Source organism: Hyla sarda, chromosome 8, assembly GCF_029499605.1.
Source record: "Hyla sarda isolate aHylSar1 chromosome 8, aHylSar1.hap1, whole genome shotgun sequence".
NCBI lineage: Eukaryota > Metazoa > Chordata > Amphibia > Anura > Hylidae > Hyla > Hyla sarda.
The window spans coordinates 192,184,092-192,203,347 of record NC_079196.1 but is presented as its reverse complement, the minus strand read 5'-3'; the positions used below and the strand labels follow the sequence as shown (position 1 = coordinate 192,203,347).

The 19,256-nt window shown below is 42.4% G+C and overlaps 2 protein-coding genes across 5 annotated transcripts in view; one reads left to right on the top strand and one right to left on the bottom strand.

Moving 5' to 3' along the window:
• C8H7orf50 (chromosome 8 C7orf50 homolog) overlaps positions 1-19,256 on the top strand; it is a 273,243-nt gene that overhangs the window by 148,150 nt on the left and 105,837 nt on the right. The gene's annotated exons all lie outside the window — the stretch shown is intronic.
• Positions 15,805-19,256, bottom strand: part of GPR146 (G protein-coupled receptor 146) — a 43,714-nt gene continuing 40,262 nt past the window's right edge. For all 4 annotated transcript variants that reach the window (XM_056536529.1, XM_056536531.1, XM_056536532.1 and 1 more), the window contains exon 2: positions 15,805-17,494. In XM_056536529.1, coding sequence (XP_056392504.1) covers positions 16,451-17,452 — 1,002 coding nt within the window. In that variant the 5' untranslated portion in view covers positions 17,453-17,494 and the 3' untranslated portion in view covers positions 15,805-16,450. The remainder of the gene's footprint in view (positions 17,495-19,256) is intronic.

The window sequence follows — 19,256 nt, the reverse complement described above, 5'->3', positions numbered from 1 at the left end:
ATCCATGTAGTATATAGTACATCCATAGACCATAGATCATGACAACATTTCATAACTAACCCCCATACCTGCATATTGTGAAATGTCATGCACTGTTTATAGTTATGTTGTTTGTATTGCGCCTTCATGTGTAGCATATTTCCTGTAGGGGTAACCACAATGTAAAGCTCCCTGTATTTTAGCTGTGCACCTGCATCTGTTGGTGTCAGACTGGACGAACACGCTGTAAAAGTCTATGGCACATTTTACTACAAATTTACTTAATCTTTTTTTTTATTTTCACTTCAAGGCTATGTTCACACAGCGTAAAATGAGCTGCATTTGTACGTCCGTAGAAAATGAGATGAAAATTTCAGACGTACAGTATATAACTTTTTGTATGAAAGTCTATGGAAAAGCTGCTGTCAGTGCCAAAATTGAACGAAATACGGGCGTATTCATACTGGCTGTTAAATTATTGAGCATGTACAATATTTGTAGCCAAAAGTAAGAAATAACCCCTGGAATAAAAAAATCTGATCATAAAAAAGAAAAAAAACGGAAGTAAGTGTGAAATAACCAGCAGCAATTTGTACAACATTGTAAAAAATACAGCTGTTTTTGCAAACAAACAGATACAAATATGACCGAAAATAGTGGAGTGTAGGTTTCTTTGTGGGTTTTAATCCCCTAGAATTTATTTTCCATGGTATTTACTAAGCTTTCCCTATGCTTTCCCTATGCTTTCCCTACGCTTTCCCTACGCTTTCCCTACGCTTTCCCTACGCTTTCCCTACGCTTTCCCTACGCTTTCCCTACGCTTTCCCTACACTTTCCCTACACTTTCCCTACACTTTCCCTACACTTTCCCTACACTTTCCACTTTCCCTACACTTTCCCTACACTTTCCCTACACTTTCCCTACACTTTCCCTACACTTTCCCTACACTTTCCCTACACTTTCCCTACACTTTCCCTACACTTTCCCTACACTTTCCCTACACTTTCCCTACACTTTCCCTACACTTTCCCTACACTTTCCCTACACTTTCCCTACACTTTCCCTACACTTTCCCTACACTTTCCCTACACCTTCCCTACACTTTCCCTACACTTTCCCTACACCTTCCCTACACCTTCCCTACACCTTCCCTACACTTTCCACTTTCCCTACACTTTCCACTTTCCCTACACTTTCCACTTTCCCTACACTTTCCACTTTCCCTACACTTTCCACTTTCCCTACACTTTCCACTTTTCCTACACTTTCCACTTTCCCTACACTTTCCACTTTCCCTACACTTTCCACTTTCCCTACACTTTCCACTTTCCCTACACTTTCCACTTTCCCTACACTTTCCACTTTCCCTACACTTTCAGCTCAAATCCACCAAATTTTCTATGGAATCCTTAGTAAATATGTTGGGTTTGTTGTGAAAATGTCGGGAACACGCCCCTTTTTCAGCAACCACACCCCATTTCCCCAACGGCCACGCCGCCTTTTCCCAGGTTTTCTTAGTAAAATGGAGTTAGTCAGGTTTTTTTCAATTCTGGCGCCAGTATCTGGCAGAAATACATGCATAAAGAAGGGCACCACCATATAAAATGAAAGATGGGCTGCTATCAGTGGCTACAACAAGAACTGTATACCAAAGGAACAGGAAAGCTATCCACTATAGATAGATGCACACCACAATGATGATAATGTAAAAATTTTTTTTATCTTTATTAAATCACACAACAAAAGCGCAGGCATTTAAAACCACCTAAAAACACAAAAACCATGGTGGAGGATAATGGTAAATAACCCCTTACCTCCCCGGGAATGCACAATAAGCATCTGATAAGGGCCCCTGGAATAGAAAAGCCAGAGTGGTGGAAACCCACCGGCATTAGTAAGGCTGGAAATGAATATAAAGTAATGCCATGACTCAAACAAGAATCCCAAATGTGGCTATACTGTACCGCCTAACAAATGATATGCACGTATACCAGACGCTACCTCACCAACCGGGGGGGGGGGGGGGGGGGGGGGGGGACACAGCAGCTCCACGCGTTCCACTGTCCTGTAAGACAGCTTCCTCAGGAGTGATGTGTGCTATGTTGTGTGAGAATATAAAGTATATACCAATACGTCAGTGACACATGTGTATAAACAAACAAACAAAACATGTCGGGTTTGCAATAGTAAATGAGGGCCCCTTTGCAAACATGGCTTAAAAACCATGGCACTTTGCTGTAAAATGCATGTGCTTTGCTGCATTGTACTCTACTGCCATGTGTGGATCCAGCCCCGAATCTTACAGAATAAATCTAACGAGCCGATCCATTTATTATGTCATCCTGTGCCTGTTCATATTGTCCTCCTGCTCATGGTGTATCACAGGCTGCAATTATTAACCTATTTCATCAATTGGGATTGTTTGGTTTAACTGCAATATCAAAAACCAGCACTTGGTGGCGCCATAAAACCCTATTTTTCTTTTTTTGCATGTTCCTATATGTTTAGTGTGTATTAAGTTCTCCTGGAATATACATAGTCTGCCATAATGTTGCAGTTACAGTATTACGTTATATTTTTTTTTAGCACAAATAAAATGACCAAATAGTCACATATTAGAAAACGTAAAGTTTTGGTGGGTACTGTTATGGTCTGTTCACGAAGCGACATTTTTTACAAGTTCCTTGTGTAATCTGTATGAAAACAACATGCTATTGTTTTCAATGGGAATCCATATTGTAGTTTATCTGTTACGGATTTTTCAAATGCGGACTTTCAGAAAAAGGGACCTGTGACTACTTGACATGGATTCTGCATGGAAGTTGTATCGGTAGCCTGGATGCAGATCAGCTCCATTGAATAGGGATAATCCTTGGCATACAAGGATTCCAGTGTAGTGCCAGCCTTTTCACTACGGTATGGTGTAGAGATGTAGCAGAGCTGATCCTGTTTAGTTAAATAAAACAAGTGTTATCTGCAGTACTATTAAAAACACAACATATTAGGAACTCGATGAGATCTGGTGTTTGCTTCTTATGCCTTAGTGACAAATCTCAGAACACCATGTCACCAAAGGCAGGCGTTTGGATGGCGGGCGGGGTTATGGGCTATAGGGTGGGAAATGGTAACCTGTGCAATTGCCCAGGGTCCCTATCCACATGGGTGATCCGTTGGGAATCTGTGGCACAGTGTTTAACTCCTTAAGGACTTGGGGTGTACCTGTACGCCCTGAGTCTGCTCCCGCTCTATAACGCGGGGTCACAGTGTGGCCCTGCGTCAAAGCGGGCTGGGCCCGGCCTCTAACAACGGCTGGGACCCGTGACTAAAAGCGTGCAGCACTGATCGCGGTCCTGCGCGCCATTAACCCTTTAAACGCAGCATTCAAAGTTGATCGCCGCGTCTAAAGTGAAACTAAAACGCTGCCGGTTAGCTCAGGGGGCTGTTTGGGACCGCCGCAATACAATCCCCGCATCCCAAACAGTTGTAGGACAGCAGGAGGGTCCCCTACCTGCCTCCTGGTGTCCGATCGCCGAATGCCTGCTCAGTGCCTGAGATCCAGGCATGAGCAGTCAAGCAGCAGAATCATTGATCAATGGTTTCCTATGAGAAACCACTGATAAATGTAAAAGATCAGTGTGTGCAGTGTTATAGCCCCCTATGGGAGCTATAACACTGCAAAAAAAAGTGAATAAAGATCATTTAACCCCTTCCCCAATAAAAGTTTGAATTACCCCCCTTTTCCCTTATAAAAAAAATGTAAATAAAAATAAACATGTGGTATTGCCGCGTGTGTAAATGTCCAAACTATAAAAATATATTGTTAATTAAACTGCACGGCCAATGGTATACTCGCAGAAACATTCCAAAGTCCAAAATAGCGTATTTGTGGTCACTTTTTATATAATAAAAAAATGAATAAAAAGGAAAAACACTCAGTCCTTAAGGGGTTAAGACCAGCTGAAATCTATGATGGGGCAATGAGCCTTACCCCTTCACTATACTTTTATAGACCACAGGCAGTTGTATGCCTGCAGCCTATAGGAAGCTGAGAGTTGCTCAGGACATTGTCATGGGAAATAGAAAGAGGGGGCCTATTCTCTACTTAATTCGGGGACCTGCCTACTGCCAAGTGCTTACCTGTCTACTTAGGGCAGTGTTTCCCAACCAGGGTGCCTCCAGTTGTTGCGTAACTACAACTCCCAGCATGCCCCGAAAAGCCTTTGGCTTGCTGCAAGTTGTAGTATTGCAACAGCTGGAGGAACTCTGGTTGGGAAACACTGACTTAGGGGGTCTAAATATTTAATGGGGAGGACTAACTACTTACCTGTGGAGCCTGTGATGTATGTTTGGCAGATTCTACATAATTCCTGGGATATACAGCTATATGGTCACTGTATGGGGGTTATGTTGAACTTTGTATTGCGTTTTTATTCAGTAACAGTATAATGATATTAGTCACGGTTTATTGGTTATGGCAGTGTTGCTGGTGTGGCGGTATTATTTGGGCTGTAAAACTTTGTTACGAATTTGTTATGAATGTAAGAGCCAGCAAAAAGGTTAGGAGCCAGGAATGCTGCACGTCACGCAAAGACACATGCCCCCTGGTGAGGACTAGAGGTGGGTTTCCCACGAGAATTTCTGCAGCGTTTCCTTCGATTTTGGGGGGAGGCGGTATGGTGTCCCCATAGAGAAGCTTCTTACCTCTGTTTCTCCATGCTGGGGCCACAAAGCGGCCTCCAAAAGAGAACACAGCAAGAAAAGATGGCCTGCCGGTACTAGGATTCGCATTCCAGCTTCCTTCTCCTGCGTACTGAGCGTGACCGCTAAAAGCCACTTATTGGCTCTGGCGGTCACTAGATGCCTGCTTCTCAGTAACACTAGAGCGCTGACCACAGGCAGGATGGGGGATCAGAGCGAGAACGGAGGTGTAAGTGAAACTGTTTTGTTTTTTTCAAGATGGAAAGGCCTGACAAAATACTTGTCTTAACCACAAAATTTTAAGTTGCCATGCTAGCCTGGCGCCTGGGATTTGTTGAGCCTTGCCTTATATAATGGTATTATTAGTGATGTTGGTTTTTTTGTATAAAGACTAAACACAGCATTTAGTATGTGATTGTGATTTTGGTGCTATATTTCGACATTTGGTGGTCACACTTTAAATTTTGCCCAGGGCCAAACCGGGTCTGAAACCGGCCCTGACAGTCACCCTTGGACTTGTAGTTCTACAATGCGAGAGACCTACTGGTATGCTGTACTGACGTACAAGTAGTAGGCTGGTGGCCTCAATCGTCTCTCGGTTCTTACATTTTAGAGTGTGTTTATATAGTGGTTGCTTTGATAGTAGATCCTGGATAGTGTCAGCTCGCCATGAGCATTCCTCAGACGCTCTGTAAGTTTTCATTCCAGCTCTGAGCATTCAGTAAATAAACACATTTTAGTTTTCTTATTGATGGAGCAGAACTTCAGCGACATAGTCTCAGGTCGTACACGGAGGAATAAGGGTGGCCATTCATGCTGTGATCTCAGAGCCCTCTGTGCAAGACAGTGTCCCTGTGTAGCTGGGCCTGAATGTCTGTGCTGGTTAATATAGCAGTGTTTCCTAACAGCGTGCCTCCAGCTATTGAAAAACTACAACTCCCAGCATGCCCGGACAGCCAAAGGCTGTCCGGGCATACTGGGAGTTGTAGTTTTGCATTAGCTGGAGGCACGCTGGTTAGAAAACACTGATCTATAGAATTCTTAAAAAGCAAATAAAATTTTCTGCTTTATTTAACCCAGAGGGGGGCAAAAACACCACAAAAAACTGCCCCCTTTATTAGTATAGGCATTATTTTATTTGCCATTTTATAGTCTGCGTGTTTCTCATGTGATTCTTTCATCATGGGACTCTCTGATTCCTATTGAAGAATTGGGGGAAAAAAGGCAGAAAAAAAACATGCATGCACACATTTCGGTTTTTCTTCCTTTGTTCTCCGCCTATAGACGTCTTTAGGAGATAAAATGGTATACCCAGAGCATGCTGCAATTCAGAAAAACTGCCTAAAAATGCCACTAAAGGGTGAAATAAATGCAAAAAGAAAAGCTTAAAAGAAAATGTGGGTCTGGCATGTCATACTTTTGACTCCCATCTGGCCCCTATCTTTTTATCAGTCTTTTTTTTGCTGTGAGTTACACTACCATTAATTTGCATGGGTCCACAGACAGTCCGCGATAGTGTCAGATTTGCGGACTGTTCGCGGACCCATTTAAATCAATGGTAGCGTAACCCGCAGCGGAAAACTCGCTGCTATCTACTAGTGTGTGAACGCACCCTAAAGGAGTATTCTAGTTTAATGAAATGTATCCCTTTTCCAGAGGATAGGTAATAAGTGGTAGTTCGCGAGGGTAAGATCACTGAGACCCCAGCAATCTCCTATACAACTCTCCAGCTCTCCTTGTGCATGGAGCGAGGATCGGCACGCGCCCTCCATTCATCTCTACCAAAATGGTGCATGGAGGGAGCATGTTGACCAAGGGGCTCTGTGCATTAGGAGAGCAGGAGTGCCAGGCATGAGATCGGAACTCAAGTTTATCTATCATGTGACCTCAAGTTTATCATGTGACCTGCACTCTTTAATTCCCAGTGTCCCCTGGGAGGTCCGGAAGTGATTTTTTCAATGTGGCGCTTAATAGGAGTCTTATAGAAATACATAGTTACTGGCTTCTGGTCCACATAATGCTGTGGGATTTGGTGAATCTGAGGTCACGTGATCAAGCAGGAAGAGGGGAACGGAACCTTGTAATTCAAAAATAAAGTCAGTGTTAATATTTACATTAGGGGAAGAAAACATTGAGGAAATAAAAATGTCTTTTGGAGTGCTCCTTTAAGAAACTGGAATATTAGACACGATAAAATGAGACAGATGCTTTGCATCTTAAACTTCTTATAAAATTTCCTGTCATAGATTTCACATAGGAGGTGACAGTCATTGTGGGGGTGATAGGACATGACAGTCATTGTGGGGGTGATAGGACGTGACAGTCATTGTGGGGGTGATAGGACGTGACAGTCATTGTGGGGGTGATAGGACGTGACAGTCATTGTGGGGGTGATGGGACGTGACAGTCATTGTGGGGGTGATGGGAGGTGACAGTCATTGAGGGGGTGATGGGACGTGACAGTCATTGAGGGGGTGATGGGACGTGACAGTCATTGTGGGGGTGATAGGAGGTGACAGTCATTGTGGGGGTGATAGGAGGTGACAGTCATTGTGGGGGTGATAGGACGTGACAGTCGTTGTGGGGGTGATATTTGTGATCTCTTGGTTACGATTATCTTTATCAGCATCGGGTCTCTAAAGGGCGCCTGAGCTCTGTTTACTTGTCACTCATTACTCCGACACATTCTCTATTCCTGCACATAGTAAATTATTCACTCACTTTGTAGATGTCTCTAGAATTTATATTGACCTTTTTATTTTTTCCAATATGTTTCCAGGGAAAAGACGCATTAAATATATATGCGAATCGGGTGCCAACCGGTTGCAATGTGTTGCGGAGGATTTAATGACAGATGGTTTAAAGAGCTAGAAGGGAAATTCTAAATAGAATTCTCGAAACACATAAGGGATTCACTGGGCAAAACCTCCAACTTAGAGCACGAGTTTACTGTGACAATATAATGTAAACTGAATTGATCAGAACAGTTGACTCCAGTTAACCTCTATGTACACCTTAAAGGGGTACTCCACTGAAAAACTTAATTCAATAGATGCCAGAAAGTTAAACAGATTGGTAAATTACTTCTATTTAAAAATCTTAATCCTTCCAGTACTTATCAGCTGCTGTATGCTCTACAGGATGTTCTTTTCTTTTTGAATTTCCTTTCTGTCTGACCACAGTGCTCGCAGCCGACACCTCTGGACAGTTCCTAAAATGTACAGAGGTGTCAGACAGAAAGGAAATTCAAAAAGAAAAGAACTTCCTGTAGAACATACAGCAGCTAATAAATACTGGAATGATTAAGAATTTTAATAGAAGTAATTTACAAATCTTTTTTTTACTTTCTGGCACCAGTTGATTGAAAACAAAAATGTTTTTCAGTGGAGTACCCCTTTAACTCTTTAAAACCCACTACTTAAAATATAAAGCAGAGCTACAAAAAGTATTTTGTCGGAATCAGAACATGGTAATATCTGAACGTAAATATAAGTTAAGGGACTAGTGCATATCTAGTCCAGGGGTCACAGTAGACCAGAGGTCTTCAACCTGCGTACCTCCAGATGTTGCAAAAATACAACTCCCAGCATGCCCAGACAGCCGTTGGCTGTCTGGGCATGCTGGGAGTTGTAGTTTTGCAACATCTGGAGGTCCGCAGGTTGAAGACCACTGCAGTAGACCATGTTAAAGAATTAAACAATTAAAGATTGTTGTATGCACACATACTACTATAGGCAGTACCTAAAATGTATTTATTAGCTGCAACACAGGGTTCTCTGCTTTAGATTGGAATGGTCCTTGGACAATAGGCTAAAGATAGGGTGTTCTGCTGTTGGGATCATTAGTTATCAGCATTCAGATCAAGTGATCGGTTCTCCTGCTATGCCCCCACAGGGAAAGTTAAAGGGGTATTCCAGGCAAAAACTTTTTTTTTTTTATATATCAACTGGCTCCGGAAAGTTAAACAGATTTGTAAATTACGTCTATTAAAAAATCTTAATCCTTCCAATAGTTATTAGCATCTGAAGTTTTCTGTCTAACTGCTCAATAATGATGTCACATCCCGGGAGCTGTGCATGATGGGAGAATATCCCCATAGGAGCTGGACAGCTCCCGGGACGTGAGTCATCAGAGAGCAGTTAGACAGAAAACAGCAACTCAACTTCAGAAGCTAATAACTATTGGAAGGATTAAGATTTTTTAATAGAAGTAATTTACAAATCTGTTTAACTTTCCGGAGCCAGTTGATATATATATATATATATATATATATATATATATATATATATATATATATAAAAAAAAGTTTTTGCCTGGAATACCCCTTTAAGAATTGCACAATGCCCATTAATATATTCACACGTACAGTATTCTGCACAGATTTGATGCGCAGGATTTTCTGCTGCAGATTTCAATGTAAACTGAATGACTGAACACAGCTTGAAATCCTGCGCATCAAATCTGCAAAGAATACTGTACGTGTGAATAGACCCTAAACCCTTTTGTTTGTCTGTGTCTTGCCCCAACAGGCTGATTCATCCTATCAGGCAGAATGTTTGTAGCTGCTCATTACTATGGCTAATAAAAGGACACCGGCGGTCTCAACACTCTGTGCTCTGTTAGGGCACGGCCACGTAAAAGTTGCGATTTATCTCAGTGGAACTGAGATGCAGTACCACACACAACCTGTGGCCGGAGGTGTTGCTGATTTTGGAAGAAATAAGCTGTGTGTTTCTATCCCTGGATAACCCTTAAAAAAAAAAAAATACTCACCTTCACTGATTCCCTCCTCCTCCCACAGCAGCCGTTCAGATGGCCACAGCCCCTGCTACTGACTTTTGCTTCTTTATTCCTGTCTAGACAGGAACTGCCCCACTCTGCCAATAACTGGCTGTACTGTCCCATCTTGGCCTGTGATTGGCTGAACAGTTTCTGTGCGGATGACTCATCACAGGAACAAGTAAGCAGCAGTGGGGAGGACTGGGAGCCATCTGAACTACAGCTGCAGGGGTTCGGGGTAAAGTGAATATCACTTTTTTTTTATTTATTTATGTAAAGCCTCAGCCATATCTAATTTCTTTGTATCTTGACAGGCCCCTTAATCATCAGTAATACAGTGATCCCTCAACTTACAATGACCTCAGCATACAATAGTTTCAACATACAATGCTCTTTTCTGGACCATTGTAACTTGAAACCAGACTCCACATACAATGCTATGGAATCTGCGAAACGTGTCAAGGGCTGGAAGAACCGACCAATCAGAATGGACATTTCACTGGTAAAACCCCTGTATTCCTAAAGTGCATGGACTGACTGGTGTCTGGTAGCGCCCCCTACAGTACAGGGGGGGGGGTATTACATGTTCTGTACTCTTTACCTGTGCCACAGTTAACTGCTCCTTTGGACGTCAGGTGAGGGCGGCTCCATATAACTTTTTTTTTTTTTTTTTTAAGGACATTACGTGTACTGTACAGGACCCTGATGAAGCTTCTTTCCTCTACATAGACCAGTGTTTCCCAAAGAGGGTGCCTCCAGCTGTTGCAAAACTACAACTCCCAGCATGCCTGGACAGCCGAAGGCTGTCCGGGCATGCTGGGAGTTGTAGTTTTACCATAGCTGGAGGCACCCTGGTTGGGAAACACTTTAAATAGACAGTGACTACAGCTCCCAGCAGATCTTTCTTACTTTTATATGTAAGGATTTGCTTTATCTATATTAGTTATCTACTTATTTTTCTTTAATCCTCACTTTTTCCTATTTTCGGATGACATTTTGGGGCTTCAGAACCAATTACCAGGTTTCCATAGAGTTATGGTCTCAACATACAATGGTTTCAACATACAATGGTCGTCCAGGAACCAATTAATATTGTAACTTGAGGGAGCACTGTACTTACATACTGTTCATATCTTGTTTCATTCTCTTATTTGTCTGATTCCTTCTGCTCGATTTGTGACATAATAAAATTGTGACATTCATTGACAAAAAAAACACAACCACATTACGATCCCAATTGACATAGTGCTTCAGTTTCATTCCATTGAACATTTGGGATTGATGTCTGATTGTTTGGCGCAGAGCACCCCGGCCTTGTAGCAGTCTCCACTATTGAGAGCAGAACAAACCCGATTATCTTCTCCATTAAAAGACTTCTGGCCGACCCCCCCCCCCCCCACCCCTTTTGTGTTTTCCGGTATTGATCTCTTTCCATCCAGAGAACGATCATTTGGACACAATGGATGCAGAAAGTACTGGCACACACAAACACTGTTTTAATTCGGATGACATAATACATCATGTTGGGCAGAGAATTTAACCCTGTGTATTTGGAGCCAGAGGCGTGCGCTGTACATGGGAGGAACCTGCTAAGGACAGTTCATCACATACAATACTGCACTCCACGTATTCGGCATATCCATATAATTTCTCATAGAGACTGTCAATAATGGAATACTATACATTGATTCCGTGCATGGTTTATACATCAGTAAGTGAGTATTAAAGGGGTATTCCAGGGAAAAACTTATATATATATATATATATATATATATATATATATATATCTCAAATGGCTCCAGAAAGTTAAACAGATTTGTAAATTACTTCTATTAAAAAATCTTAACCCTTCCAGTACTTATGAGCTTCTGAAGTTAAGGCTGTTCTTTTCTGTCTGTGTGCTCTCTGATGACACGTGTCTCGGGAACCGCCCAGTTTAGAAGCAAATCCCCATAGCAAAACTCTTCTGAACTGGGCGGTTCCCGAGACACGTGTCATCAGAGAGGACTTGAACCGAAAAGAACAACCTTAACTTCAGAAGCTCATAAGTACTGAAAGTGTTAAGGTTGTTCTTTTCGGTCTAAGTCCTCTCTGATGACACGTGTCTCGGGAACCGCCCAGTTCAGAAGAGTTTTGCTATGGGGATTTGCTTCTAAACTGGGCGGTTCCCGAGACACGTGTCCTCAGAGAGCACACAGACAGAAAAGAACAACCTTAACTTCAGAAGCTCATAAGTACTGGAAGGGTTAAGATTTTTTAATAGAAGTAATTTACAAATCTGTTTAACTTTCTGGAGCCAGTTGATATATGAAAAAATTTTTTTTTGCCCTGGATAACCCCTTTAATGTTTTCCAGGATGAGACGTGGTTTACCTTAAAGGGGTATTCCAGGAAAAAACTTTTTTTTTATATATCAACTGGCTCCAGAAAGTTAAACAGATTTGTAAATTTCTTCTATTAAAAAATCTTAATCCTTTCAGTAATTATGAGCTTCTGAAGTTTAGGTTGTTCTTTTCTGTCTAAGTGCTCTCTGATGACACGTGTCTCGGGAAACGCCCAGTTTAGAAGAGGTTTGCTATGGGGATTTGCTTCTAAACTGGGCGTTTCCCGAGACACGTGTCATCAGAGAGGACTTAGACAGAAAAGAACAACCTTAACTTCAGAAGCTCATAAGTACTGAAAGGATTAAGATTTTTTAATAGAAGTAATTTACAAATCTGTTTAACTTTCTGGAACCAGTTGATACATAAAAAAAAAAAAAAAGTTTTTTCCTGGAATACCCCTTTAACTCTGGCAGCTACAGTTTTAAAGACAAACCCCCTAAAAAATATATATTATACAGATAAATCAGGTGCCTATAAGAATAAGCAACCCTTCAGGTAGGTAGAAAAAAAAAGTATAAAAATATAACAAGTCTGTTCGATAAGAATACCAGTATATAAAATATAAATAATGCCGATTCATTCTTTAGAATAGCTTTTGTATTACGTTTTCTGAAATGCATAGATAGGGTGCTGTTTGTCTTCCAGAATTTAGTTTGATGGCCCTGTATTTTTATCAAGGGGACTTTTTAGATTTAGCTTTTTTTTTTTTTTTTTTTTTTTTTTTGTAAGGTTTTAGATCTGCCACAGAGTCATAGGTGGGGATTGACGAGGTAGCGCAGTTTAGTAGGTCCAGACATGGAACAGTATAATGTAAGGCCTGTGCTACACAACATCTAGACCAGTGGTCTCCAACCTGCGGACCTCCAGATGTTGCAAAACTACAACTCCCAGCATGCCCGGACAGCCGTTGGCTGTCCGGGCATGCTGGGAGTTGTAGTTTTTCAACATCTGGACGTCCGCACTTTGGAGACCACTGGTCTAGACCATACGGCCGATGCATGCGAGTCACACAAGACTGCCGCGAGATATCACAGTTAGGTCTCCACTACTTGTGGCAGAAGGAAATGTTACCGGTTGGTGCTTCTTTCTATCTATTTGTAGTGTTGGGCGTGAATATTCGCCTTTCGAATTTTTATCGCAAATTCACGAATATTGCGAAAATATTCGCTATATATTCGAAATTTTGAATATTCCTTTTTTGCGCATATGTGAATATTTGCATATTCCTTCTTTTCGCTTGTGGGCCAATTAGAATGATGCACATACACTTGTCAGAGGTGATCAACAACATCCTCAGCAACCAATAGGAAAGTTGCCCACCCCCTCGCTATTTTCTTCCTTGAATATAAGAATATAACGAATACGCGAAATTTGCAAATATAGGACAAATATTCCTCTATATATTTGCGAAATATCGTGAATTCGAATATGGCCTATGCCGCTCATCACTATCTATTTGATGTATTGTACTTGATTTTTTGGATTATCTCAACCTCAGTATCCTCCATTTTTTGACTATGCAGTGTAAATGCAAACTTTGACTACAACTAGAAGGAGACATCTTGGTGGGGACCATGTAAATAAAAGTTGGCTAGTGGTCCTGTACCTGCCACGTGTGTGGTGGTCTAAAGCATGTTGCAGTATGGTGCATGCCTTACAGACAGCAGTAAATCGGATCGGTAAAGGGTCTTTACACCGTCAATGATCCACGTGAAAGGACCCTAAGCAGATTGATCCGTAATCGTCAACTATCTCCATTATGTATTCATCGTTTGTTTGGGGGGTGGGTGGGGGGGGGCACCTCCTTATCCGCGGCACCTCTGGACATAGGAAACCATCAGTCCTGACATCTCCGGAGCCCCCTGATCCCAGCTCCAGCCTCCTCCTTCCTGCAGTGACAGAACAAGGAGGAGAGACATCTCTAAGGTCTGGGAACTGCTCCTTCTACCCGGCATCCAGGCTCTGGCCCATAGATTAACCCCAGAGATGCCATTCCCTCTATTTTCTCCCCTGTTAACCTTTTAGGTACTGTCTCCCCCCCCCCCCAAATTAACCCTTCATGTGCTGTCCCTCTTTCTTCCCCCTGTTAACCCTTCAGGTGCTGTCCCCTCTCCCCCCCCCCCTGTTAACCCTTCAGGTGCTGCCCCCTCTTTCTTCCCCCTGTTAACCCTTCAGGTGCTGTTCCCCCTGTTAACCCTTCAGGTGCTGTCCCCTCTTTCTTCCCCCTGTTAACCCTTCATGTGCTGTCCCCTCTTTCTTCCCCCTGTTAACCCTTCATGTGCTGTCCCCTCTTTCTTCCCCCTGTTAACCCTTCATGTGCTGTCCCCTCTTTCTTCCCCCTGTTAACCCTTCATGTGCTGTCCCCTTTTTCTCCCCCCTGTTAACCTTTTAGGTACTGTCTTTCTCCCCCCCCCCCCCAAAAAAAAAAAATTAACCCTTTGGATGCTGTCCCTTCTCTCTTACCCCCTGTTAACTCTTCAGTTGCTGTCCCCTCTCCCCCCTTTTAACCCTTCAGGTGCTGTCCCCTCTTTCTTCCCCCTGTTAACCCTTCAGGTGCTGTCCCCTCTTTCTTCCCCCTGTTAACCCTTCATGTGCTGTCCCCTCTTTCTTCCCCCTGTTAACCCTTCATGTGCTGTCCCCTTTTTCTCCCCCCTGTTAACCTTTTAGGTACTGTCTTTCTCCCCCCCCCCCAAATTAACCCTTTGGATGCTGTCCCTTCTCTCTTACCCCCTGTTAACTCTTCAGTTGCTGTCCCTTTTCCCCCCTGTTAACCCTTCAGGTACTGTCTCCTCTCTCTTCCCCCATTAACCCTTTCATGCTGTCCCTTCTCTCTTACCCCCTTTTAACCATTTAGGTGCTGTGCCCTCTCTCTCTTACCCCTTCACAATGCAGTGCACACTTCCTCCCTCCTCTAGTTAACTCTTCCCTGGTCCTGTATTGAGGTATGCAGCAATAGGCAGTCCATCAACCTTTGTACACCACTGTATTACGAAGAGGACTTCTGTGGATGTTATATTACGTGTAAGGAGCCAAATAAATACCTTATGGTTGTCTTTGTTTTGTGACTCTTGTTTGCTGTATAAGTTGGCATACTAGAAGAACAATCTACCATAGTTTGGGGGCTGCAAAATGATAGTACACACAGAAATGGACAGAATGTAGGTAGTAGTAGGCCACTTCTGGTCCATTGAAATTGGTAGCTCAACTTGGGTACACATGACATACGTCAGCATACCGTCCTGCTAGCATGCCAGTGTATTCCTGAACGTAGGGCACTTAACATATTGGTACCTACCTTGCTTTGAAAGCAGTAGTGTGTTCATTTTGGTTGCTATGACTACATCCTGGGACATTTTGAGATCTCCAATGAAATTGTGGATTACACTGGAGGAGATTGTGTATTAACCTAAATGCATGTCCAATGACGTAGCCATAGCAACCAGAATTAAATCTTCCATTGTTTTTTTAGCGTGATAGATTTGGAGAATTACAAATGGTGAACCAAGACTTTTTTTTTGTAACTTTCAGACTTTTCTTCTATTCAACTAAACAGCCTGATTTCTTAAAAGGTTTCAAACCCACTACATCTCCCAGTGTCAGACTGAAGACATACTCCTATATAGATACATGCCTTTGTAAAATAGATGTATAGATAACTTTTTTCATTTTTTATATACCTTTTATAGTATGTTACTAATTAGCAGCCTCTTGACTTTTAGCTTTTGGAGTCTTTTGTCGCTGCCAAGCATGTGGCATTCACTGCTAGACAAGAATTTAGTGAAGAATGTAGAAAAATCATGTGGCCTGGGCCCATAATAACGTTATCTGACAACAAGAGTGCCGAGGAATTAAGTGTAATTTGTATGTCAGCTCATATAGATGAAATGTAGACATAGCAGACTGCGGTGAGTGATAGGGATGAGTCTGTGCGCCAGATTTCGGCATCCCCCCAGTACATGAATAACATTTGGATTCTCAGCCATTTACTTGTCCTTCATCAACATGATTTATTATAGATCCTGGTTTCATTAAAAATAATGAAAAAGACAACTCTCATCTGGTTAATGATAAACAACTACCTGGTATCTGGTCATTTTCTTCACTTAGTAGTCAAACTATAGAAAGCTTGTTGCATACATTAGAATGAGACAACTTCACACTGAGTTATTGAGAATATAATACTTTTCTACAGTATCAAAGTGCTTTGCAGTAAATCATGGAGAACGTTCAGCCACACATGTCCGTCCTTCCTTCCTTTTATCTTTGCCAATGTGGAAATATTGGATTTACCAAATGGCAAGTCAGTCCTTGATGTGGATGGCTCTGCACCCCCCCTGACTGTGCTGAGCACAACTGGTTGGCACTCTTACTCTACAGTCCTTGCTATTAGTTCCGGTCCCCTTTCCGCCATTTATAATATTGGCTTGGAGTAAGTTTCAGGCATGTCACTATATACCAGTTTAGGATTAAACAAGTATAAATGATCCGGCGACATTACTTAGGATATCTGCCGTGGGGTCATGCTCAAAGCTAAAACAAAACCTTTCTTGGTCCACTCACAACAAGGGCACATTGGTGGAGAACCAGATTACTGTAATACCATCCTGAGCTTATGTCATCACCTGCTGAACTACCGTGCGCTCATGCGGGCATCCCTGATTCCCACAGTGCAGTTTTTTAAGCAATCTCTGTAATTTATTGTGAAAGTTTTTGTTAATATGTCTGTGTAGTAGAGGTATGACGAAGCTGCTTGAAAAGGCCAAGAAGCTAGAGAGTCCTTCGATGAAATGAAATATCCTCATAAACCGGTGGTCAGTGGATTTCACATGAATGTCTGTAAAAGTGTTTACCATCAGGGTGGTATAGTATGGCGTCCATAAAATGAACTGTGTACACACTGTGGCAATCAGCAATCGGTGCACTGAGGGGTCCAGTCTACCAGAGTCCTGGTCCAGGGGAGTTGCTTCTTTACGTATCTGCAAGATGAGCACCAAAGCATAAAGTACTGCAAAAACTGGTACTACATATCCAATGAGCACCATGATGGCATCAGCTGCCTCCCGATTCTGCATCTTGGAACACTCAATGATTTTGGTAGAGACATGATTGCAGATGTAGAAGAGGAGGGAGGAGAAGCTAGTCAGCACCGCCCCACCCCAGATGAACCCACACACATGCTTTGTGTTGTAGACACTTGACATATATGTTCTTGGCAGGGCACATTCTATGTAGTAGTCCAGACTAAGCAGAGTTGTAGAGTACATGATCACCAAAGACGACACATTAAACAGAATCAGTAAAGTGATGTAAACCTCATTCCCAAAGCTCCACAGTGACCACTTGGTGTACTCCGGCCCTAGAAGATAGACCGGAGCCACGGCATTGATGATCAGTCCTGCGATGGCCATGTTCACAAAATAGACATCGGGCATGGTCATAGTTGCCTTGTTGTATAAATTAACAAGCACGAGCTGCACATTGTAGCAGAGGCTGGTGGGGAAACAAATGATGAGGTAGAGGATGGAGAAGATGAAGAGAATGAGATGGAAATCATGGCACAAACGCTGCTCTTGGTTGTTGTCGGTATAGTTAGAATCTTCACAACTCCACATAGTGATACAAGTCAATGGCTTCTTAGCTGGTCACCAGCTGAGCTGCAACGGAAGAAAAGAATGACAGCAGGTTAACAAAACACCAAAATACATGGAGAATAATCATGAATACTCAAATGTTATCCTGTCTGATATACAAGCAAGGTTCTCACCAGCAGTGAACTCGCCTCACCCCTTTTACAGCCTTTTCGTGTTGTTCACATATAATGGCAGCATTAATTCATCTGCCGGCAAAGATGATTCACAGTTATTGGCCATTAATTGTAATTACAGGAGAAACTGCTCTATAAACACTGTAAAGAGGGGTATGTACTGAGCAGACTATTCATTTAAAGGGAAATCATCTAATGTTCTTAGAAGCAGCAAAGTAAATATGTTTTTTGATTATTGTTAAATGGAAATTGATGAGGGCAAAAACTATCTGTGATGGGGGGAAGAACTTTATCTGTGATAGGGAAGAACATTATCTGTGATAGAGAAGAACATTATCTGTGATGGGCAGAGAACATTATCTGTGATGGGGAAGAAAATTATCTGTGAAGGAGAGAATACTATCTGTGATGGGGGGGGGATATTATCTGTGATGGTGGGCAGAACATTATCTGTGATGGGGAAGAACATTATCTGTGATGGGGGAAGAGCATTATCTGTGATGGGGAAGAGCATTGTCTGTGATGGGGGAAGAGCATTGTCTGTGATGGGGGAAGAATATTATCTGGGATGGAGTGGAGAATATTATCTGTGATGGGTAGAAAAATATTATCTGTGATGGGGGGAAGAACTTTATCTGTGATGGGGGGAAGAACTTTATCTGTGATAGGGAAGAACATTATCTGTGATGGGCAGAGAACATTATCTGTGATGGGGAAGAAAATTATCTGTGAAGGAGAGAATACTATCTGTGATGGGGGGGGGGGAATATTAACTGTGATGGTGGGCAGAACATTATCTGTGATGGGGTGGGACATTATCTGTGATGGGGAAGAGCATTATCTGTGATGGGGGAAGAGCATTATCTGTGATGGGGGAAGAGCATTGTCTGTGATGGGGGAAGAGCATTATCTGTGATGGGGGAAGAGCATTGTCTGTGATGGGGGAAGAACATTATCTGTGATGGGGAAGAACATTATCTGTGATGGGGGAAGAATATTATCTGGGATGGAGTGGAGAATATTATCTGTGATGGGGGGAAGAATATTATCTGTGATGAAGGGGAGAATATTATCTGTGATGAAGGGGAGAATATTGTCTGTGATGGAGGGGAGAACATTATCTGTAATGGTGGAAGAACATTATCTGTGATGGGGAAGAACATTATCTGTGATGGGGTGGGACATTATCTGTAATGGTGGAAGAACATTATCTGTGATGGGGAAGAACATTATCTGTGGGGAAGAACATTATCTGTGATGGGGGAAGAATATTATCTGTGATGGGGGAAGAATATTATCTGTGATGGGGGAAGAATATTATCTGTGATAGAGGGGAGAATATTATCTGTGATAGAGGGGAGAATATTATCTGTGAAGGACGGGAGAACATTATCTGTGATGATGGGAGAACATTATCTGTGATGATGGGGGGAGAACATTATCTGGGATGGAGGGGAGAATATTATCTGGGATGGAGGGGAGAATATTATCTGGGATGGAGGGGAGAATATTATCTGGGATGGAGGGGAGAATATTATCTGGGATGGAGGGGAGAATATTATCTGGGATGGAGGGGAGAATATTATCTGGGATGGAGGGGAGAATATTATCTGGGATGGAGGGGAGAATATTATCTGGGATGGAGGGGAGAA